This window comes from Phocoena phocoena, chromosome 6 (assembly GCF_963924675.1).
Source record: "Phocoena phocoena chromosome 6, mPhoPho1.1, whole genome shotgun sequence".
NCBI classification, from domain to species: Eukaryota; Metazoa; Chordata; class Mammalia; order Artiodactyla; family Phocoenidae; genus Phocoena; species Phocoena phocoena.
The window spans coordinates 82,446,916-82,471,372 of record NC_089224.1 but is presented as its reverse complement, the minus strand read 5'-3'; the positions used below and the strand labels follow the sequence as shown (position 1 = coordinate 82,471,372).

Below are 24,457 nucleotides of genomic sequence, written 5' to 3'. Positions count from 1 at the left end.
AAACCTCAAAACCCAGCTCCAGTTGCCTGTTTCTAAACTGCAAGCTGAATGTTTCTCTTTGAATTTCTTATCCTCCGAGCCCTGCTCTGCTTGTTGGAAATCAAAATTATTTTTTCCCTTGTCCTGGCTGGGGTTCTAGCACCTTCTCAGATCTGCAGACTTAGCATTCTTCTCATGTTCGTCGCTCACTCAGGCCCCTGGATTCTTCCTCACAGTGTTGTTTGCATAGATCTCTTCATTCCTGCCTCACTGCCATCTCTGTAGGCCAGGCTCTCACAGCCTCCCTTTGGCGCTGTGCCAGTAACCCCTGAGTTATCGTGGGATTATGTAGACACCCTAGGGGTGGCACCTGTCCTCTCTTTAGGTGGGAAGGCATCAGCTACAGGAGCAGATGGTCCAGGCGTTGGTGTGGACACCCTGACACCTCTCACATTGTTACTGGAATAGGGGGAAGGAGGTTATGCAGTAATAGATGTTAAGGTGTTTGGTATTGCCTCTGTGTCCACCTGTCTGTCCCTGTTTGACTGTAAGACATTGAGCAAATTGATATCCCTGGGACTGTGTTTCTCTATCTGTGCAATAAGGAGATTGATTGGAAGAGGGTTAGCAAATAGGGTTCACTGCCAACTCCAGCCTATTGGAAAGGCCCCCTAAGGGCTGGGTCAGGAAGGATTTAGAGAGAACCATGGCTTTTGGGAAAGGGTGCTATGGTTGATTGGTAATGCCTGCAGTGGGCCCAGGAGAGGGGAAGGGAAGCACGTGTGGAGTGTGGTCACTGTCCCTGGGCTAGGTGTTCTTGGGGCATGACCTCTGCTCTGCACTTCCTTGGCAGTCCTGGTGGAGCCGAATGTCCAATCGGTTCCGGAAGCTCAAACTGATGCAGACACTGCCCCGTGGGCTGTCCAGCAACCAGCCATTGCCTTTCTGTGATGAGCCAGAGCCAGCACTGGACTCCACAATGAGGGCACCCCCCCCAGACAAGACGAGCCGCTCTGGGCTCCCCGACGTGACCCCCACGACCAAAGACAATGGTAAGAAGAAGTTGCATGTGTGGTAGAATTTCCAGAATGGTCAAACCCTGAACCTTTTTGCCCTTACCCTCTTCCCTTTGTCCCACCTCCTGGGCTGATGCCAGAGGTGAGATGCTGTTGGAATGTGACACTGGGGCAGAGTGGCTGGTCTGGCAAAGAAGGGACATAATTGCTGTCAGTGTGGTAGAATGGGGAAGCTGGTGGCACGAGTCCCAGGCTCCTGTCCCACATGCCCTGTTGAGAGACCACTGGCCAGTCACTGCCTCTCTCTTGCCTTCGATCGGCGATTTTCCCACCTGCCGAATGTGATTGGTCTTGCACCGACAGTGTTTTGAAATAGAGTGAATTACCAGGGTTGGGCTGGGGGTAGTGAGCTCCCCACCACTGGAGGTATTCAACAGATTGGATGACTTTGCCAGGGCACTGAAGGAGATTCCCACACTGATTGGGACGTCAATTAGATCAGATCCCTTCTAACAGTCAGACTTCCCACACCCAGACTAGATCCTTTGGCACCACTGTTTGAGACAGACTATTGAGCTGCAGGTACCACTGTCTGACCCAGCATGACAGTGGTTTATGGAAAAGCTGAAAACACACTCTAAGATAACTTTTAAGTGCTTTCCTTCTATTCAGATATAGAATACCAATTATTATTAAGTATTCAATCACTCAGGAGAGTTGGTTTTCCAGGATGAAGGCTGACCTGGTCATTTGTCCTCATGCCATGAACTCTTTGTGGGGTGGGGGTGGGGTCATTTCAGGAAACTTCTATTTGTTTCTCAGGTCCTGGGAGCACAAGAGGAGAAAAGGAAGATGTGTTATTGACAACCATGGTGAGTGTGGGGCTTTTCTAAAAGCATTTCAGGTCTCTACCAATCGTTAGGGGATTGATTTCTAAGAAGGGATGTAGGCGTTTGTCTTTCTCTGTGGTGGTTACAGATGGGGTCGATATCAAAATGTGTAACAGTGGGTATATCTCTGGCACCGAGAAATCAGGACAGATGCCAGCCCTGAATTGCAGGTAAGGCTGTGCTTGTGCTTAGCAGCCAGAGGTAATCCCCAATCATGTTCTCAGGGAGGCAGTACTGAGGACAGGGGCCTTGTAGGCATAGGAATTGATGGGTGACATTGAACTCACCCTTTTGGTTACGGAAAGCCAAGGAGAGAGAAGTCAAAGAGGAGGGTATGTTTCCAGCCTGAGAGAGGCCTCAGTTTCCTCATCTATAAATTAGAGATGTATCAGGATTAGGTTCAGCTACGAGTAACAGAAAATCCCCAAATAACTGGCATAAATATATGACAGCATCGCATTTCTGTCAAGTAAGTGAAGTTCAAGACTAGTTTATTGTTCCATAGAGTTTGGGACCTAGGTTCCTTTTACCTGTTGGTCTACCAGCCATGGCTACTACTACCAAGGTCACCTTTTGGTCCAAGATGCCTGCCAGAGCTCTGTCCATTACTACCTCACTCCAGCTGACAGGAAAGATGAGGGGAGAAGAGGTGACCATAGGCACATGCCAGGTGTCTTTAAAGAAGTTTCCTGGAAACTCACACATCACTTTTGCTTACATTAAATGGGCCAGAATTTAGTCACATGGCCCATTCACACTGCACAGGAGGCTGGGAGATGAAGTCTTTGTTCCGAGTGGTCGTGTGCCCATCTAAATATCAGGTGTGTCTGCTGAGGAGGATATCGAGGATGGACATTAGGTGATAGCTAGCCTTCTCTAACTTAGGGGATGATCTCTCATGGTTGTGGTTTTTCAATGAGATCATCCCCAGGAAGTTCTTAACATAGTGGCTGGCCCAGAATGAGCTCTCATTTATCTACTGTGTGACCTTGGACATGTTACCTCACTTCTGTGGGCTTCATTTCTCTTCCCTGAAGTGAGAGTCTCCTGGTTGGAGTTGGGCTCAAGTCCCTTTAGCTCTGAGGCCTTAATCTGGAGGCTGGCCAGGAGAGGGCAGTATTGGAGAGAAGAAGGGAGCAGAGGAGCCCCCAAAAGACTAAGGTGCCCCAGGACCTGCGGAGCCCTGACCAGGATCTGCCTTCTCTGCCCTGCTGTGTAATAGGCGTAAATTGGTGTCTGCACACTGACTGTGGGACTAGTACCACCCAACATTTAATAATGTTATTAAATAGCAATAATTACTTTCAGTATGAAGACAAATGCTGTTATTGAAATTTTGGAAGATGCAGTAAAGTATAAAGAAAAATAAAATTGCCCTTGATCACACATCCAGATATAATCATGATTGACATTTTGTGGCATATATCTTTTGAGTATTTTCCCTAATCATTTTTTCACATCTGTGAATATGATATCGTGTTATATATAATAAACAAATACTTAACACAGCACTAAGTATGTACCAGTCAAATGCTTATTAAGTATTTGTAGCACTTTACATGTATTCACTCACTTAATATCCCCAACAACCATGCCAGGTCAGGCACTGTTATCCTCCCCATATTGTGCTGAACCTGGTATATTAACAGTTTGTCATGACCATCTTTTCTGTGTCAGAAATACTCTTTGGTCCCATCACATCCAATGGCTGCAGGATGAACATTCCATCATGGGACTGTGCCCTCATCTCTTTATCTAAGACTGACCTGCTGGACTTTGGGGTTCCTAGTTTTTCATTGTTTTAACAGCTCTGATGAATACCCTTAGGCAGATGAGGTTGTCGAGGTCCAGAGGGGACAGCCCTTATTCACGGACTCTCAGAAAAGCAGGACAGAGCCAGGGTGGGAACCCAGGATGCCCACCCTCCCATCTTGTTGCTCTCCTGTCCCACCTCCTCATGCCCTCTAGAGGGCACCAGTGTGCCTGCCTGCCCCGTGGCGGTTGGAGGATGGCCACGGGGCTCTGCTGAGTGGGCGTTTGCAGCCATCCTTGTGGAGATGCCCACCTGCCTGGCTCCCGAGGCAGGTTTAGCTGTGGTATGCCCTTCCCTGCAAAGCACCATCTGGCACCAAGTTCACTGTCTTTTCTTAATTAAAGTTAGCTTGGACTGTGTGAAAGCTTTTCCTTGACAATCCGCCAGTCATCATTGTGTGGATTTTATACTGACCCCAAATCACATTTTCAAAACTTAAATTGCAGTTAAAAATGTCAGCAGTGGGAGGTGTGGCTGGAGTAGGAAGGAAGTGGTGGGATGGGGGATGGGAGGGTTGGCTGGGTTCACAGAGAGCCAGCCTGGGCCTTCCAGTACCCTCATCCCCTCCTCCTGAAACCCCCAGCTCTGGTCACACCAGTGTCCTTGCAATTCTGTGCACTGGTCTTGCTCCTCTTGCCTCCAGGCCTTTCCACATTCTCTTCCCTCCGTCTGCAGTGCCCTTTCCCCAAACCTCTCTGTTGTCCTTTGGGCTCAGCTCAAGTGCCCCCGCACCCACAAGATGCCCTCTCTACCTGCAGGGAGAGGTGGCCCCTCCCCTGTGCTGCCCCATCACAGCACACGTATCACCTCTTGGCTACCCCACGACTCTCCATACTCCCCGCCCCTGTTGTGTGTTTCTGCTGTGGACAGATACAAGAGAACCTGGGAGTTGGAGCAGAGCAGCTGTGGGAATCGCTTGGTTGCTGGGAAGAGAGCTGAGGACATCATGTGGGTTTCTGGCTTGGGTGGAGGGGTAGGTAGTGCTGCCGTTCTCTGAGAAGCAGGGGAAACCTGGAACCTTCCTCGCAGAGCCGGGAGCCCTCTTGGAGCTTGCCTAACCCACAGCCTGTCTTTTTCAGCTTCGGAATGGAGCCCCCTTCACCAGACTCCCAAGCGACAAGCTGAAGGCAGTCATCCCCCCTTTCTTACCCCCTTCCAGCTTTGAGCTGTGGAGCTCGGATCGGTCCCGGACATGTCACAACGGGAAGGCAGACCCCATGAAGACTGTGCGGCCCCAGAGAGCCAGCAGGGGGCAACCTGTGGGCGGCGGGAGCACAGACACCGTAAGTTGTCCAGCTGACATGCTTTACACGTCACCACTCACTGACATTGTGATGTGTTGCATGCAGAAGGGACCTGAGACCCACTAATCCAGGGGGGCTGAAGCTTTTTATTTTCTTTTAAATGAGTGATATTCTTTTGTCTAATGAAACCCTACCAAAGAACTTAATATGTAAGTAGATTAAAATGTTAGAGTGAATGGAGTGAAAATGGGAGCCCCTCTCCCTGGAACACAGGTTGAAGACCTGATCTAATCCACCCTTCCCTTTAGTAGATGAGGAAACAGCCCAGAGAAGGGAAGTCAGTTGCTGAAGGTCACCCAGCCAAGTTGGGGCGGGGATGCTGGGACCAGAAATCAGGTTCTTGGCCTCTAATTAAGTTCCATACTACATTGCACAGGTCCAGGACCAAGCTCAACACTGGGAGGCAACTATGTGTGCTACTAGTATTTTCTTGCAACCAGAAAGTGTGACTTGTCTCCTTTTGACCACAGTGGTTTCTGACTTGGTGGCCCTCAGTGTGTCTCTGTGATATACTGAGGTAGTCCGTCCCATTGTGGGAGCTGATCTCCATATGTGTAGACTGTAAATAATGTAGGTACAGTAAATGGGCAAACCGAGGATAGGGATTTAGGACCTGACCCTGCCGCTTTGTGTCGACTGATTGGAGAACCTCAGGGCCCCCGTCTCTGTCTGACCCCCACTGCTTGCTGCTGCCTGCCTGGACTGTCATAATACCAAATCACTAGTTGGAGACCAAGGGCCTGGTGGCTGGAGGTACTCAAAAATGGACAGAGTGGGTTTACATTAGTCCACCACATGGGAGCAGGTGGGTGACCTGTAGGAAACGATGTCACAGGTGCTCAGCCTGAGTTAATGGTCGGTCAAGTTGTCAGCAGATAGATGTGAACTGCCATCCCTTGGGGGACTCCTAGCAGGATGAGCACCGGTGGGCAAGGACGTGCCAGTGGATGCAAGCACCGGCTGGGGTGGGCCAGCTGAACTCCAGGTCCCTTACCACTGTGATCTGTGCATCAGATCCTGCTGTGCAGGAATGAACAGCAAACCCTAACTGTGATATCCACCTTGTTCTTGCAGACTCCCGTCAGGCCAGTTAAATTTCCGTCTCTCTCCAGAAGCCCAGCCTCTCCTGCCAATTCTGGAAACTTCAACCACTCACCTCATTCTTCTGGTGGCTCCAGTGGGGTAGGAGGCATGAGCAGGCACGGTGGGGAGCTGCACAACCGCTCAGGTGGGTACCCAAGCAGGCCACTCCGGGGAGGTGGGAAGATCCCTTGGGGTTGAGGGTGTGAACTGGGGACAGTCCTAGAGACCACTGCATACAACCTGTCTTTCTCGTTGATGTGCCTAAAGGATTTTTCAGTGAATTCACAATTCATAGTTTCTTCTATGCATTTTCTTAGGGCAGGGGAGGGGAAGAAATAATCTATAATGCTTTATTTTCTTGGAAAATTTTACAAGAAACTAAGAGAAATACATGGTGTTTTTGCGGTATTTAAAATCCTTGAAGATTAAACCTTAGATATCTTCTCATCCTGACCCTTCCATGAACAGATGAGGAAACTGAAGCTCAGAGTGGGTGACAGATTTGCCCAGAGACACACAGGAGATTTGCCCAGAGACAATTAAGACTCAAAGCAAATTGCCCCACAGTTATTTGGGGCTTATTAGCATACTTTCTTTTTCTTTAATTTTAATTTTTTTCACATCCTTACATTTGTTTACCATATTCTTTCAGCAAATATTGTTGACCACTTATTAGATGTGAGGCAATGTCTAGGCGATAGAGCATTTAGCAATAAAAAATTCAAAGTTCTGTAGGAAGTTGTATTCTGGTATAAACAAATAATTTTTTAAAAATATGATGATAGTAAATACTATAAAAAACAAAACAAAACACCAGAATATGGGAATAGGTAATGAGGCTGGTTACAGGATATTTTCTGGTCCTCCCCCAGGGGATCCAGGATTAACCAAAGCCAGCTTTGCAGGAAGGCACCCTGCTTTATGCCATTACATAAGGAATGCATGCTTCTTATGGAAAAGCTTGAAAACCAGATAAAGAAAAAAAAAAAAAGTATAATCTCACCCACTAGGGATCATTGTTAACATTTTGGTGTATATCTTCGCAAAGTACTTTAATGCATATTTTTGAAAGCATAATAATAATTTATTAAGCACTTAGTGTGTGCCAGGCACAGTGCCCTTTAAATAGATTATCTCCTTCAGTCCTCCAACAACCTGTGAGGTGTCCTCTCCACTTTACAGAGGAGGGAACTGGGGCTCAGGGGAGTTAAATAACTCGCCCAGGGCCACACAGCTGTGAAGTAGCAGAGCCAGGACCTGCACGCAAGCAGGCTGACTTCCCAGTATAGTCTGCTCTGTAACCTTTTTCCTCTTTGTACCCATTACCATGTTGTAAACACCTCTTTATGCCAATACACGTGTAGCTACAGCATCTTCTAAATAACCAGACAGCCCTCCACTTACATGAGGTGTCAGTTTGAATTCACCAGTTCCCTCTTGTTGAACACCAAGGCTGTTCTCGATTTTTGCTCTTGGAGATCCCACTCTAAGTAATGGCTCCATAGCTCTGCGCTTGCCTGCTTGCTTAGCGATTTGCTTAATGTAAGTGCCTTTGAATCAGGGTGACGGGGGCAGTGGGTGTGCCTGTCTTTGAAGCTTTACACTTTGCCCTCCAGACCTAGTAAGTGCTCTATAAATGTCAGATATCAGTGTTCTCCCTCCAGTGCCCTCCCACACTCTGGATATTATCACTTTCCCCTTTTCCTTCCTAATAATTCAAGGTTGCTGGTAGGTTTGGGGAAACAGGGAGAGGGAACTTGGCAGTCAGGATTCAGTCAGGGAAGCTAACCCCCTGAGTATTATGGAGTGAGAAAGTTATTGACTCAACTGTGGGGGTAGCTGGGGGCGTAGAGATCCAGAAGCGGGGGCTGGATGATGGCAGAGGAGCCCTGGCGTGGCGGCATGTGGAGCTGCTGGCAGGCGCTGCAGCGGGGCTGCTGGGAGAACCCAGGGCAGGGCGTGCTGTCTGTGCCCACTGGCGGCTGACTGAACTGGCCGTGGCTCGGGGGAAAGCGAGGACAAACTGGAGCCTTGATGGCCGTCCACCTGCCAGTTGTCATGCACAGTCCTCCTGTGGTTAGCCCTGACCCAGAGCCAGGGGTGGGGATCTGGGAAACGGGGCTCTGGCTCAGCCAGGTCGGCACCTGATGTCCACCACCCGCACTGCAGTGCTCTGGACCCAGGCAGTCATTCCTATTCCTGTTTCCTCAGGTGGCAGCATAGACAGTGTTCTGTCCCAGATCGCTGCCCAGAGGAAAAAAGCAGCCGGATTATCTGAGCAGAAGCCCAGCCATCGGTCAAGTCCTGTTGGGCCAGCGCCTAGCTCCAGCCCGTCTGAGCTCCTGGTCTCCTCTGCAGGCGGCAGTGTTCCTGGTGGCAAGGTGCTTGTTTCTGTCTGCTCCTCTGATGCTCACAGGTCCTGTTCTAGCATGGTCCACGCCTGGGGAGCACAGGCGGTGCCACTGTCGTGGGATAGGACTAAACCTCCCATCTGGCCGCACCTGGGCTTTCTGAGAAGGGTGGTTACCGAGATCATACCCTGTGCCCTTGGTCTCCTGCACACGTGTGTTCACCTCTCGCCCAATCTCCAGGATACCTCCAGGTGGGAGGGGTGCTGAGGTGTGGTGTGGTGCCGGGGTGAGCACTAAGTTCTCCAGCCCTGCACTGGTCATCCAGCCTCACATGGCACATGCTTTTGTTCACTGATTTAGAGCAAAAGGGTTCAGAGTGTGGGTTCAGGAGCAACTGCCTGGGTTCTAATCGCAGCCTCACACTTTAGCATTTAGAATGGGGCTGGTACCTGGTATGCCTGTATAAGTGTCAGCTCTTACTGTTGACAGTCGTAGCAGTAGTATTTGTACTCCTTCCTTATGCATCCACTGTCCACATCTTTGGAGCATCTGCTCTGTGCCTGGCACTTCCAGCAGTGAGGATCCAGCAGTGAACCAGGGGTTTGGTGACCGTTCTCAGGGTGTCACTACAGACACAGCCGTCTCACACTGGTGTGGTAGGGTCTGTCATGGAGAGGGGAGGATGCTGTGGGGCACGGCTGGGTTTCTGCCGAGGCTTGAGGGCGTCAGTGACATCTAGACAGGGCTCTGAAGGATGAAGTGCCAGATGAAAGGGGCAAGGGTGGGGCAAGGGGGAGACTGTCCCAGGGTGAGGGGACGGCACGTGCAGAGCGCTGGAGATGAGAGTGTGGTGTAGGAAAGGAGCTAAAGGAAGGTTGGTGGGCAGGACAGAGCCAGGGCCTCACCTCCCTGCTCTGGCACCTTTCCTCCATTAGTGTAGCCCCAGAGCGGTCACCACGTTGGTAGCAAACTGGGATTTGCAATGCGTGGAAAACCCCACATGCCTCTGGGAGGGGAGGTCTTCCAGTGTCTTCAGAATCTTCCCCCTCCACCTCCTGAGTCCCTCCTCCGAGGCTGATTAATGGAGTGAGCCCCCAGAGTGTGGGTACCTAGTCATGAGCATGAACTGGCTCCTTTACCAGATAGCTCTCCAGGTGCCCCTGCAGTGGGGCAGTATAGCCCATTTCCTCCTCTGAGAGGACCCCAAGTCCAGGCACAACCGCACTCTTCATCTTATTTTCTAGATGTCTTAAGCTTTTTCCCTGAGAAAATTTAGATCGTCTGAAGGCCTCACCCTTGGACCTTTGCCCAGAAGTGCCTCCAGAGATTGATGTCTTAATGGATGTATGAGAAATAGTCTTTATTTTCTGCCCAACCACTGTTGGTTATACAACTCTTTTTGTTATTCAAAGTCCCTTACACAGTTGGACCTGTATAATTAGTTTCTTTACAATATAACTCCAGAAAAAATTTCTCTCTATACATTAGCATATTTTCTATTATGTTAAAAATTACTTGTGTAATAGGATTTATGTAATTAAGTTCCTTTTAGAATTCAGCTCTACGGAAAAAATGTCTCTACTGATACTTCGATACATTTTATTTCATCAGATACTTCGATACATTTTATTTCATCAGATAGTAAGAATTCTATAATTAGCATATTTCACTTTTTGCCTTTGCTGGTAGGAGACTCAGCTACTCATTAAGGTAAATCTGCTACTCTAGAATTTTGATATAGTTTTCCTCTTCTCTGTTGTCTAAAATTTTCTGTTTCTATTTTGATGGTCTTATTAGATGTGTTATATATTGTTAGCTTCTTTTAATTGGTGTTGGAAATAGGTAGGCATCTAAGTTATAAATTATATTAACTATTACCTCACTTGGATGCACCTATCATTTAATCTATATACAAGTGTGTTCTGATGAAAGGAAATTGTGTCTAAAGATGCATTCAGGAAACAGAAGACTGGGGAAACGATTCAGTTTAATGATCACCTGATATTCTTAACATAAGAATATGCTGTAATCCTGGGGAGCTATTTAAAAATTCAGATTACTGGGTTCCACACAGCATAACTGAATGAAACTCTTAGGGTAGGGTTAGGGGCATCTGTTTTTCTCCCCAGAGAGTGTTGCAGCCAGCCCAGCCCAAGTTCTTAGAAACCACTGCCCTAAACCAAAGGACACAGGAGTGGGCTTTCTGTCAAAGGCTCCAGCAGCAAAATGGAGACATGAAGTGCTTTTCAAAGACTCCTTTAGGAAGAATTAGAAATTAGTATTCAAAATATGAGCCTCCTAAACCTGGGTTTTGTACTTTGCTTAAAACAAGCACCACTGCGATGGCGGGATATTTGTAAGGCATGGCTTCTCACATGAAGTGTGCCTTAGGAGACACAGAACTGGGGGGAATGGGATCAGAGTATGCTTCAACACTTCCCAGATCTCAGGAAGCCCAAAGGCCCACTGGGAATTTCTATTCCCACCCGAAAGCACAGTGGTTTAAAACAGAAAGCATAAAAAAAAACAAAAACAAAAAACAGAAGGCATTTCTTTTGCTTGCAAATCTGTGGCTGGGCAGTTTAGTCTTGACTTAGTTAGGCAGTTCTTCTGGTCTGAGGGGGTCACTTAGATGTTTGGCTTTTGGCTGGGGTGACCAAAAAAACAGGGCCATGTATGCCCACAGCAAGCTTGGGTATGTTCTAATGGCACCAGTCAAAGGCATAAGTTGAAAACCAATCAAGTAACCAAGTCATCACACCCTCTGTGCAGGAGACCACACAGAGTTACATAGCAAAGGGTATTGATCCAGGGAGGGGTGGAGATGATGCCATTATATGATCAATCTGCCACACTGCGGATGAGAGGAATGGTTCAAATATTTCAGAGCATCCCAAATTTTATATTTATCTGCTCCCTCCCCAATAATGCTGCACACAAGGCCTAGAGTATTGTGTTTCTTTGCTCTTGGCTGGGATAGATCTATTTCTTAGGGATATACCAATTACCTTCTGCTTAACCAGAAGCTTTATTATGGAATGTCTGTCTTTATAGAAAAAGCAGAAGGAAGAATTCCTTAATAATATAGGCAGCTTATTGACAAAGTCTTTTAAAACGTAAGAAAGGGACTTCTTTTTCCACTCTGGGTTGTAGTTAGCTCGAAGGAGCATTAAAGGCCTAGCAGAAGGAAAGGTGTACCCATTTCCAGGCAGGAAAATATTTGTCCTGGTCTCTACTATTCTAAATGAGATGTCCAATTTTTAGCATAAATTACAAGACGTACAAAAAGGCAAGAAACACCACACTCCCAAGAAGTAAGGCAGTCATCAGAATCTGATGTAGATGTGAAACAGGTGTTGGAATTATGTGACAGGAAATTTAAAAGAACTACAATTAATATGTTAAAGGCTCTAGTGGAAAATTTGAACAGCATGCAAGATCCTATGAGTAACAATTTCAGCAGAGAAATGGAAACTATAAGAAAGAATCAAATGGAAATGCTAGAAATAGAAAACCTGTAACAGAGATCAGAAATGCCTCTGATGGGCTCCTCAGTAGACCTGACACAGCCAAGGAAAGAATCAGTGAACCTGAAGATAGGGCAATAGAAATTACCCAAACTGAAACACAAAGTAAAAAAGAAGGTAAAGCAAAAGAAAAAAGCAGAGCACCCAAAAGCTGTGAGATAATATCAAATACTCTCACATACAAGTAATTGGAACCCCTTAAGAAAGAGAGAATGGTGGTGCAGAGGAATATATATGTATTTTTTAATGACCAAGAATTTCTCCCCAAATTAATGACGGATGCCAAACCATAGGTGCAGGAAGTTAAGAGAACACTAAATAGGATAAACACCCCCAAAAGAACACTTTGTCAGAGTAATTCACCATATTAACAGACTAAAGAATAAAATGCAGAAAAAGCACTTGGCAAAATTCAAACTCCATTCACGATCACAACTTTTAGCAAATTAAGAATTGAAAAGAAATTCCTGGACCTCATGTAAGATACCTGTACTTAGCATCATACTTAATGGTGAAAGACTGAGTGCTTTTGCCTAAGATCAGGAATAAGGATGTTGTCTCTCAACTTTGTACCAAAAACTATAGCTAGTATAATAAGGTAAGAAACAAATAAAAGGTACACAGATTGGAAAGGAAGAAAGAAAACTATCTCTATTTTTAGATGATATGATTGTCTGCTTAGAAAACTCAAAAAAATCTACACAAAAGCTCCTAGGACTAAGAAGTGAGTTCAGCAGGGTCTCAGGATACGAGGTCAATATACAAAAGTCCCAATGTATTTTTACACACTAGCAATGAAGAATTAGAATTAGAACAGTTAGACTTTTAAAATATGAAACTTGAAATATCATTTACAATACATTTGAAATGTGTTGTATGAAAATAAAATTATATGAAAATGTATTATGAGAATGAAATACTTAAGTATAAATCTAATAAAGTATACACAGAATCTATAAGTTGAAAACCACAAGACACTGATAAATCAAATAAGCTTAAATAAATAGATATCAATTTTTTTGTAATTTGATCTATAGATTCAATGTAATCCCAATTAAAATCCCAGCTAGCTCTTTTTGTAGAGATCTAGAAAGTGATTCTTAAATTTATATTTAGATGCAAATAAACTATAATAGGCAAAAGAATTATGAAAAAGAGAATCATAATACCTAGTTTCAAGACTTACTATAAAACTACAGTACAGTATTAGGGAAGGACAGACACACAGGTCAATGGAACAGAATAGAGAGGCCAAAGAATAATCAACTGAATTTTTTTTTTTTTTACAAAGGTGCGAAGGCAATTCAACAAAGAAAGGGTAGTCTTTTCAACAAATAGTGCTGGAACAATTAAATATGCAGGAAAATGAACCTTCACATATTTCTCACAGCTAATTCAGAGATTAACTCAAAATGGATCATAGACTGAAATACAAAATGAAAAACTATAAAATTTCTAGGGGAAAGTCTGTGTGACTTTGGATTTGGCAAGTAAGTTTAAGATATAGTACCAAAAGCATGATCCATAAAAGAAAAATATGTTAAATTCGACTTTATGAAAATTCATATCTGTTGTCTGTAAGAGACAGCATTAAGAGAATGAAAAGACAAGCCACAGACTAGACAATATATTTGCGAATCATGTATCTGATAAAGGTCTTGTATCCAGAATAAAGAACTCTCAAAACTCAACAATGAGAAAACAACCAATAAATTTAAAAATGGGCAAAGTATCTGAAAAGTATCATGAAAGAAAATATGCAGATGGCACGTAAACATATGAAAAGATGTTCAACATCATTATTTAGGGAATGCTACTTAAAACCACAATGAGACAGCACTCTACACCTATTATTAGACTGCCTAAAATTAAAAAAAAATTAAGTTACAAGTGCTGGAATTCCCATTCATTGCTGGTGGGAATGCAAAAATGATACAGCTGCCTTGAAAAAGTTTGTCAGTTTCTTATAAAACTAAACATATATATAGCATGTGACCTGGCTCTCTCATTCCTAGATATTTACCCAAATGAATTTTTTTAAACTTCTGTTTATACAAAAATCAGTTTGTGAATGTTTACAGCAGTTTTTTCATAAATACCCCAAACTAGAAACATGTCATAACAGGTGAACATGTAAACTAACTGTGGTAACATCCATGCAATGGAATACTACTCAGCAATGTAAAAGAACACGCTACTGACACATGCAGTAACTTAAATGAATCTTAGAGGCATCATGCTGCATCAGACAAAAAAGTGTACATATCGTTTCATTCCATTTATATGACAGTATACAAAAGGCAAAACTGTAAGGATGGAAAACAGATCAGTTATTTCCATGGGTTGGGATGGGGGGAGGGGTTGACTAGAAAGAGACAGCACAAGGGAATGTGGGGGATGATGGAACTGTTCCATATGGTACTCTGTTGGTGGAATACACAACTCTACGTATTTATCAATACCTGTAGAATTGTACACAACAGTTGTTTTTACTGTATGCAAATTTTTAAAAAATCAACCAGGACCTAAGGATGTATGCAGACTATGACAACAGATGTAGTTGTATTACAAGTGAATGACATAACTGCACTGCAGGAGGTGGGAGAAAACATGTAAATGGATATTGTGAGAGTAAAGTAAAGACAAAAAGAACTGTACAAAAGCGTTGTACTCTAGTTGATTTTTTTTTAATTGGGGTATAGTTGTTTTACAATGTTGTGTTAGTTTCTACTGTACAGCAAAGTGAAGTAGAGTTCCCTGTGCTATACAGCAGGTTCTCATTAGTTATCTATTTTATACATAGTAGTGTGTATATGTTAATTCCAATCTCCCAATTCATCTGAGGTTTTTTTTTTTCTTGCAGGCGTTATGGTGTAGCAGTTGTGAAGCTACTTTACATATATATACCTTTTGTGTACATATACACTTTATATATATACTAGGGTTGAACAAATAAGTAAATATATTATAGATAATGAGCCCAGTTTTTAACTGTCAGAGATTGAGTCAAAGGGGAAATGCTAGAACTAATCCTGTGAGTATTGGATTGGAGTCAGAGGTATCAGTATGAATCAGTATGAATGTATGCATAAATATACATATATACACAGATTGATAGACATAGGAATATACTTATTGTAGAGCTATGTGTGTATGCATGGGTTAGTAGACTTCATATATTTCCTTGCTCTGTTCACTGAGAGGACCTAGAAGCAGTGCTATCCCAGTAGCCAGGAGCAACCTACTATCCAGATTTTGGTTTCTAAATAGCACCCTCCAATAAAAGGGACCAGGGCATAACAGTAGTATTGGATTATAACCCAGAGAATAAATATCCACAAGCCTATGCTGATATGAATAAATAACTGAATAAATAAATCGGGGGAGAAGGAACAAGTCTTCTGTACAGAAGAATTCCAAGTAATAAATGTGGAAGGAATAAGGGAAATAGCAAAACACCATTAGAACATCACAGTAGTAATTGCTCCAGAGAAGATGCACCAAAGAATGTTAAAATTAGCAGGCAAAACTTTTAAGAAAAAACAAAATATTTAGCTCAAAAAGTCTCCCCAAATATTTATTGGTTATAAAGGGAAAAATAGTAACTTCACAATGGAGAAACCTGACAGACAACACCTTAACTAAGTCATCAAGGCTAGCATCAGTGATAAGGTACTGATACTTTGTACCTCCTGGTGTGATGCACTGAGAATGGCACATCACCTCAGTGGTCATCAACCTCAGAATCCATAAGTAAATCTAATTATGAAAAAATAAGACATACCCAAATTGAGGGACTGTCTACAAATACCTGACCAGGACTCTTCAAAAGTGTCGAGGTCATGAAAGACATGGCAAGACCAAGGAGTTTTCACAGATTGGAGGAGACTAAGGAGACCTAACAAGTCAATGCAGCATGGATCCTGGACCAGAGTAAGAATCAGTGTAACAACCAGTGGTATTTGAGTACCGTCTGTAGTTTAGCTGATACTGTCCCAGTGTTAATTTCTTAGTTTCCATAATTGTAAGTCTAAGAGTACTCACAAACATAGAAAACAAATTTATGATTACCAAAGGGGGGCAGGGAGGGACAAACTAGGAGTATGGGATTAACAGATACAAACTACTATACATAAAATAGATAAGCAACAAGGATTTACTGTACAGTCCCAGGAATTATACCCAATATCTTGTAATAACCTATAATGGAATGTAAACTGCAAAAAAAAACCCTACCCAAATCACTATGTTGTACACCCAAAACTAGCACAACATTGTAAATCAACTGTACTTCAATAAAATAAAGTATTTCAAAATAAGAAGGGCTTTTTGTGTGCAACACACACAAAGGAAAATTAATAAGTGTTCTGTGGTGAAAGGTTAGAAGTGACTGGTTTAAATGAAGAAACATGAAGAGCAGAATGGGCCTTCGTTTGTAATAAGCCACACTTCCATTTTAGAGCTGGTTAACTGAGAGGTTAGGGGACTCAGCCAAGGACACAATATTGCAGCTGTAGGGGCAGGACTGGGACCCGGGTTTTCTGGCTCCTTATGTGCCACTTTTTCCATCCCATTCCCTGCCTCTCTGCTCCAGGGGAGGATTTTCCTGTAACTGTTTTGATAATACTGTTTCTGCTTTGCATGTTTTCTTAAGTAGCTGTCATAGTCCTGGTTAGATATCTTGTTAAGTCAAATGTCCCACGTGTTCCCTGTTGTGGGTGTCTGTTTGAATCATGTCTACCCTCCAGGTGATGGCTTATGTATTTGTCTTATTCTTTTTTATTTTTTTTGACTTTATAATCAAATTTATTAATAACCTCTGGAAATAAGAAAATATTACACATTTACACAATGAAGGATAAAGGCCTTTCTAATCTACAGACATACAGAGACAGATAAAGAGGGCTTATAGCTTGGATTCTAAAATTTCAGTCACAGGTCAAGAGTAAATGCAGAAACCCCAAATCTCACCAGTCCTGGTATGAAAGAGTTGTTTTCCCTCCCAGTGGGCAAAGGACTCAATTGATTTGGGCTCAAAATTGTATTTGTCAGGCTTCCCTGGTGGCACAGTGGTTGAAAGTCCGCCTGCCGATGCAGGGGACACGGGTTCGTGCCCCGGTCCGGGAAGATCCCACATGCCGCGGAGTGGCTGGGCCCGTGAGCCATGGCCGCTGAGCCTGCGCGTCCGGAGCCTGTGCTCCGCAACGGGAGAGGCCACAACAGTGAGAGGCCCGCGTACCACACACACACACACAAAATTGTATTTGTCTTATTCTTTTCAGCAGAAACTGGAGACGAGCAAAAGGCCTCTGTCTGGAACTTCCACTACCTCCAAAAGCACCTCCCCCACGCTCACGCCTTCACCTTCTCCCAAAGCGCAGGCAGCCGAGTCCTCCGTGTCCTCCTCCTCATCCCACCGGCAGTCCAAGAGCAGCGGGGGCTCCAGCAGCGGCACCATCACTGATGAGGGTGAGTCCCCTGGGTCCTGAAAGCCCACCCTTTCCTCTTCACCATGGTAACCTAGCAGCTGCCCTTTGCTATAGCCATCCTAGGTCAGGTGTTTTATCATTTTTTCAGTCAGACAAAAACACCTGTCTTTCCCCTTCCCTGATTCTACCTTGCATTTTTGTCTTCACTGAGCTTATATACCTAAAAGGTGTATAGTAGTTTTTGAATGTAGGTGAGTTTTGTTTATATATACAAACAAACACCCATAGAACTGCTTCTCCGACCCCAGTTACGTACCTTTCCCTGAACCTTGTACAAATCAGAACTCTGTCAGTTGCAAGGGATGGAATCTCCACTCAAACTGATTTAAGCAAAAACAATACCAAAAACTGATAATTTGTTGGCTCATATAATGGAAATATCTAGGGTGTTCTTCAGGTGTGTCTGGATCCAGGTGCTTAGGGAGTGTTTTTCTCCATGTCTCAGGTAAGCTCTCTTCAAGTAGTGGCAAGGATATACCCAGCAGCTTCATGCTTACTTCTTCCTACTAACTTAGCAACCCCAGCAGAAAGAGTGCTACTTTCTTAGTAGGTACAGCAAAATCCCAGGGGTAAAGATCATTGTCCTGTCTTGGCTATATTTATAACAACTTGGGTTGTTTGCCCATCCTTGACTATCTCTGTGTCCCCAAGGGTGGAGTGTGTCTGCCTTTGGAGCCAGGGTTGGGGTCAGGTCTGTGTGGATTGGGAGAGGGAGAGAAGTAGCTCCTCAGAGGAAAATGGAAGTGGATGGAGGGCAAGCAAAAGCAGGAGATGTAACCAGGAGAACGTTGGAAGTTGCATGAGTGGGGATGATGAGGAAAGGAAGATGGACCGGACGGCCGGGCAGGGGTAGAGGCTGTGCAGTGAGGCCCCAGATAAAGATGTGAAGATATAAAAGATAAAGGAGAGAAGAAGCTCATCCTTTACAACTGCCCTCTGGTGGCTCCTGGGAGCAGGGATGGGGGAGGAGGGAGCAGGGCTTTGATGAGAGATGGGGCCCAGGCAGGTGCAAATCAAGGAGTATAAATCAGAGAGGGGAGGAAACTCTCATTGTGCGTGTGGTCCTCACAAGTGCATTTGCAGGCATCTTGCTGCAGCTACTGGGAGGGAGTGCAGAGCAGGTTCTGCCCAGCAAGTGATAAGTTGAAATCAACTGCACAGGCTCTGGTCTGTACTGAGTTGATAAATGTACACTGCCATTGGCATCCACTTTATTTGGGGCTGCTTTTATTGTTTTGTGATATCTAGTGCAATCATTTATAAAAGCTTCAGAGATTCACTTAGCAACCCCATTCCTCCCTAACTGTGTTTTCTCTTTTTTATATTATGTGTTTTCTTTTTCTTTTCTTTTTTTTTTTTTTTTGGCCACACCATGTGGCTTGTGGGATCTTAGTTCCCCAACCAGGGATTGAACCCAGGCCCTTGGCAGTGAGAGTCCTAACCACTGGACCACCAAGGAATTCCCCCTAACTGTGTTTTCTGTGTGGAGTCTTAATTTCCCTACCCATGAACTCTCCTGCCTCAGAGGCTTTCAGGAATCTAAACTCCTACAGGTTCAGTTTGGGATTTGTACCCCACCTTTTTCCAAAAAAGAGTTGAGACAGTCATCAGAATGCACTGTCTATGTCCACTTTGCTCCCCTCTCATTCATTATTAAAAAAAAGGTTTGCAAAGCCTAGTTGGGATAAAAACAGGAGGACCTGACAGCAAATTCTTTTTAGATTACCTTCTCTGGCTTAGAAAGCCTAGTTTTCCCTTCTGGGGTTCCTGGGTCCCGAGGCAGCCAGACCCTTGTCCTTCAGGCATTAGATTATTACAGACCAGAGCCTGCAATCTATCCCCAAATAGCCATTCTTTATGATATTTTTGTGGGAAATCTGTAGCCTCAGTCAAGGACTGCATGCAAGCCTTTGCCCTGCTCATCCTCCCACCTGTGTCCGTCTGTTCATTCCTCCTGGAGGAAGTGGTGGGACGGTGACGACGTGGCCTTCTCAGCCTCACATTCCTTCTATGAAGGTGACTGGGGCAGGCCCTGGGTGCTGTAACCTGTGCCAGTGTCAGCGTAACTCATCATCAGGCTGGGGATTCAGATACATTCCACATAATAACATTAAATGATTGTAACGCAAGTTGGGATCAAACGTGTGTTATCAGCAAGGCACGAAGCACCATGGCAGGCTTCACTGAAGAGTGGCCCTCGTGCCAGCCCAGGAGGACTGAGAAGAGTGGGGGGCTGGGAGCCGGGAATGGTGGCCCAGAGCCGATTGTTACATTTGTAGGAAACAGTTGAGCTGGCAATTAAACACAGCTGTTTAAAGTCAAATTACAACAACAAAAATATGTGTAAAAAAAAGACAGGGACCTCCCCAGCGGTCCAGTGGTTAAGACTCCATGCTTCCAATGCAGGGAGTATGGATTCGATCCCTAGTTGGGGAATTAAATCCCACATACTACATTGTGCGGCCAAAAAGTTTTTAAAAATAAAAATAAAAATGCTTAAAAAAAAGAAGACAAAAAAAAGTCAAACTGCATGAACTTTTAATTAAGCTGATTATGTTGCATGGAAAGGTATGTGGCATTTAAAACAAAATATATTATTTACTAATTTTTAGTGCGTTTTACTAATACCTGTTCTCTTAAGGTTCTTTATGTCTCTTTTATCTACGTGGTGGGAATACTGTGTATTGATGTGTTACTGCTGTGCCTCTTTCCCAGTTCCACTTCCAGGAACATGATGTTGGTAGGTTGAAATTGACCACAATGGGGCATTTATACCACGGAAATCAGCAAATACCCACTAGGGCTTGATTTAATGTTTTAAAGAGCATCTGGATGTCATCTAGACAGTGACAGAGACAGTGTTAATCATACAGGTTAAACTTTAACTGTTTAACCTGTTATATTGAAAATAGCATTAAAAATTGAGAAAATATTCTTCAAGGTTTTGAAAACCATTATCTGATTCAGCAAAGTTGCTCACATGAAGTTCCAACGTATGTCTTCATCATTTCATTTCATCTCGCATGTTCACGTAAACAGAAGCATTAGTGAGCCTTCATGTAGGAGCTATACTCATTGGCTATGTCTTCAAGAGTAAGGCAAAAATCAATGGAGGCATTCAGTGAGACGCCTGAAATGCAGTGAAGGCATTGGCTATATGGAATTTATAATACAGAGTATTGTGTAAGTTATTATTGTATGTAAATTGTGCACACACATCCTTAAATCAGTAAAATCATGTACTTATATACGTGCGTACAATCCCCCTCCCAGAAATCCAGTTGTTAAACATTTACCAGCACACAGGTGTGGAGAGAGACTCGTGGAGGGAATGACAGCAGCAAAGCATGATAGGCATCATGAACCTTAATGGATTATGTGTGGACTGGGACTCGTTTCATCTCATACATCCTAGTTCATTAGCACCTCTTCTGCGAAGCCTGTCCGGTCCCTTGGGCTGGTCAGCTGTCCTCTCTGTCCCCAGATCCCCTTATTCATGCCCTTCACCATATACTCATCACCCGTGGGAGAAGTGGCAGAGCAGTGTGTGTAGCAGAAGCCTGGTAGCCAAACCACTGTGTTTGAATCCCTGCTGTGCCATGGACTAGTGGTGTGACCTCACCCGAGATATGGTACCCAGCTTTCTGTGCCTTCCTCATCTGCAAATGGGGACAGTAAGAGGGTCTACCTCATGGGGTTGTTAAGAGGAGGTGCATCATCCATACAGGGTGCCTGACAGTGAGCACTGTGCATCAGCTGTCATCCTCTTCATTATATCTTCCCAGCTACACTGAGTTCCTTCACAGCATGGACGTTTCCATCCTTGCATTCCCAGTACGTAGTAGGCACAGTAGTAGCCACTGTTGAATGATGAATGAGTGAATAAAAGGACCTCTGACCTCCTAACCTCTAGTCCACTCTTTTGTAAGCTGCCCCCGCTGCCCCAGGACCTTTGCACTTGCTGTTCTCACTGTCTGGATGCTGCCTGGTGCTCTTTGCCTTGATATCTGCACAGCTCACTCCTTCATTTACTGCTCAAATATCTCCTTCTGAGAGGCCTTCCCTGACCACCCTCTATAAAACAACATTCTCACATCCCCTGTCAACCTCCCCCACCCTGCTCTGTTCTTCCTCATTGCCTTGAGCCTGACAGCCTGCTTATGGTCTGCTTTGGTCCCTATTGAGTCCCCAGTGCCTAGTCTGATAAATCCTTATCGAATGTGTGAAGGAATGTTTCTTAAAGCCCCCACAGATGCTGCTTTTGTCTCCTTTATCTTCCCTGCTCTGATAACTTGATACTCAAAATCTTCTGTTTTCCCCTGGTCTGTGCCCATCTGGCTCTGCTGTTCCATTCAGACACGCCCTTCCTTCAGGAAGCCCACAGACTCCGAATGCTTGAGGCAAACCTTGACTCTGGTCTGAAGCCCACCTACCTGTTCTCTCCAGTTCTTTCTCTGTCTAGCTGAGGACTGCTGGCATTAGTGTTTACTGTAGCTGTAGCTAACAACAGTCAAGAAATCATAATTAAAAATTGTTCTGGGACAGACAGGAGGGTTTTAGTCCCAGCAGCTAGAACTCCAAGAACTTGATGGTGCCGCCATTGGAGAGTCAGCCGTTGGAGCCTGGCCATGAACTGCCCCCCGCATCTTGTGTCTTCATAGCCCAATCTGGGGTTTTGGCAAATGCTGAGAGCCTGCCCTAAGGGAAGATTATGGTCAACAGGTGGCTCGGGACCCACCTTCAGCTTCATCCCCAGGAACACACCTTAGATCTGTTTTCTGTGTTGGGGTTTCTGGTAGAATTTTGAAATAAGATTACCACTGTTTTATGGAAGTTTGAAAATCACTTTTGATACATTTTACCAAATGCTAAAATATCTTATTTTACATTCTTTCCCTCTTGAAGATGAACTGACTGGAATCCTTAAGAAATTATCACTTGAGAAATATCAGCCCATTTTTGAGGAGCAAGAGGTAAGGATGTTCTTTTTTGTTTTTTTGTTTTTTTTGTTTCTTTTGCAGTACACGGGCCTCTCACTATTGTGGCCTCTCCCGTTGCGGAGCACAGGCTCTGGACGCACAGGCTCAGCAGCCATGGCTCACGAGCCCAGCCGCTCCGCGGCATGTGGGATCCTCCCAGACTGGGGCACGAACCCGTGTCCCCTGCACGGCAGGCGGACCCTCAACCACTGCGCCACCAGGGAAGCCCAGGATGTTCTTTCTGAATGTCAATTTATATCTTACCATAAAACAGTTGTCTAAATATGTAGGTTGTCATCCTGTAAGCCTAGATTGATCTTTTTCACTGAGCTAGCTGAGGAAATAGAGTTCTTGTTCAGCACATTTGGTTCAGTTCATAACAGTGAAATCCTGGGGACCTTATGACTTGTTTTATTATAATAGAATTGTATAATTTTGAACTCTGCTCTCTCTAGTGAAGTTTGTTTCTGTCCTTCTAGTTGAAGGGGATTACCTGGCAGGTTCTTAGGTTTAAAGCAGGTGAAAAAGCAAATCCTGATGAACCTGTATTCAGTATCTGGATGTAAATAGTCTGTGTTAGTCTAAGAGGGTTCCTATGTGCTCTAAAGCGCTCACCATCACATTTTAAAAATTACTGTCCTGCAGTTTGGCAGTTTCTCAAAATGTTTAGCAGAGTTACCTTATGACCCAGAAATCCCTCTCCCAGGTATATACCCAAGATAACTGAAAGCATGTGTTCACACAAAGCGTTCATAGCAGCACTATTCATAGTAGCAAAAAGTGGAAACGACCCAAATGCCCCTCAGTTGATGAATGAATAAATAAGACGTGTTATCTCTATACCATGGAACGTAGCTAGGCCATGAAAAAAAAGGAAATGCTGATACACACTACAACATGGATGAGCCTTGAAAACACTGTGCTAAGTGAAAGAAGTTAGTCACAAAAGGCCACATATGGTATGACTCCATTTATATACAGTGTCCAGAATAGGCAAATCTATAGAGACAGACAGTAGATTAGTGGTTGCCAGGGAATGTGGGGAGGATAGAATGGGAGTGATTGCTAATGAGTATGGGTTTTCTTTTGGGGGTGATGAAAATGTTCTAAAATTAAGTGTGGTGACGGTTGCATAACTCTGCACTAAAAATCTTTGAATTGCACACTTTAAATGGGTGAATTGTATGGTAGGTGAATTACGTCTCAATAAGATGTTAAAATTTTTACTGTTGGCCAAATAAAGCTCCTCAGTGGGCCCATTAGCCACCAGGGTGTAATCACTGGCTTAGAACATTCTGGTGCCCAGTTTAGCACATGACAACTGTCATAGTTGTTGTAGCAATCACGAGAGTCACTCGTTGTCCCCAACAAGCTTGAGACACAGTTGAGGAGTTTGTTTTTTTGGGGGGCGGGGGTAATACACAGTATGTTGGCATTCAAAGTAAATACAACAGATCATGTTTAAATTTAAAAGGGTCTGCCTCCGAATAAAAGCCAAAAGCCATTATAAAAAAAGGCATTGTGGTTGTGAAGAAAATCCAGTCTCTATAAAAATAATTCAAACTAAATTATGGCAAGAGAAATGTTCCTCACTGGGCGGATGAACTCAACCTAGTCAGTTTGATTTAAATATTATTTAACATTTTCTCTGTTATTTGAGAAGGCAGAATTATTTGGTCATTAGAATCTTATCTAATTCATAAATTCCAAAATCTGAGGAGTTTGTATTTTTGTTCAAGAAACAGTAAGGGGTGCTGTGGCTTTCTTCCTTGGTTTGCTTTTCTGCCCTATCCAGCCTGTCCTTCCTGCCTCCTTGATGTCTTAAACTTCAGTGGCGATTGTTCTCATCGTCAAAAAAATCTTTACTGTTTGCTGATGGCTGCCTGCTTTTATTTTATGCGTTCTGTGCTTTCTGAGGAGCTGGGTGTGGGGTCTCTGCCACAGGTCTGGGATGGTGGGGGAGGGGAGTATCCAGCAGGGCCTGGGGCAGGTGGTTTCCGTCAAAATCATGTCACCTCTTCCTTGA

At 44.2% G+C, this 24,457-nt stretch overlaps 1 protein-coding gene across 1 annotated transcript in view; it reads left to right on the top strand.

Annotated features, from left to right (window-relative positions):
* The window catches only part of ANKS6 (ankyrin repeat and sterile alpha motif domain containing 6), a 53,028-nt gene that overhangs the window by 17,535 nt on the left and 11,036 nt on the right, over positions 1–24,457 (top strand). The window contains exons 7-13 of the mRNA XM_065879920.1: positions 833–1,031; positions 1,818–1,867; positions 4,778–4,981; positions 6,077–6,230; positions 8,297–8,466; positions 17,249–17,432; positions 22,358–22,425. Of these exons, the coding sequence (XP_065735992.1) occupies positions 833–1,031; positions 1,818–1,867; positions 4,778–4,981; positions 6,077–6,230; positions 8,297–8,466; positions 17,249–17,432; positions 22,358–22,425 (1,029 nt within the window). The remainder of the gene's footprint in view (positions 1–832; positions 1,032–1,817; positions 1,868–4,777; positions 4,982–6,076; positions 6,231–8,296; positions 8,467–17,248; positions 17,433–22,357; positions 22,426–24,457) is intronic.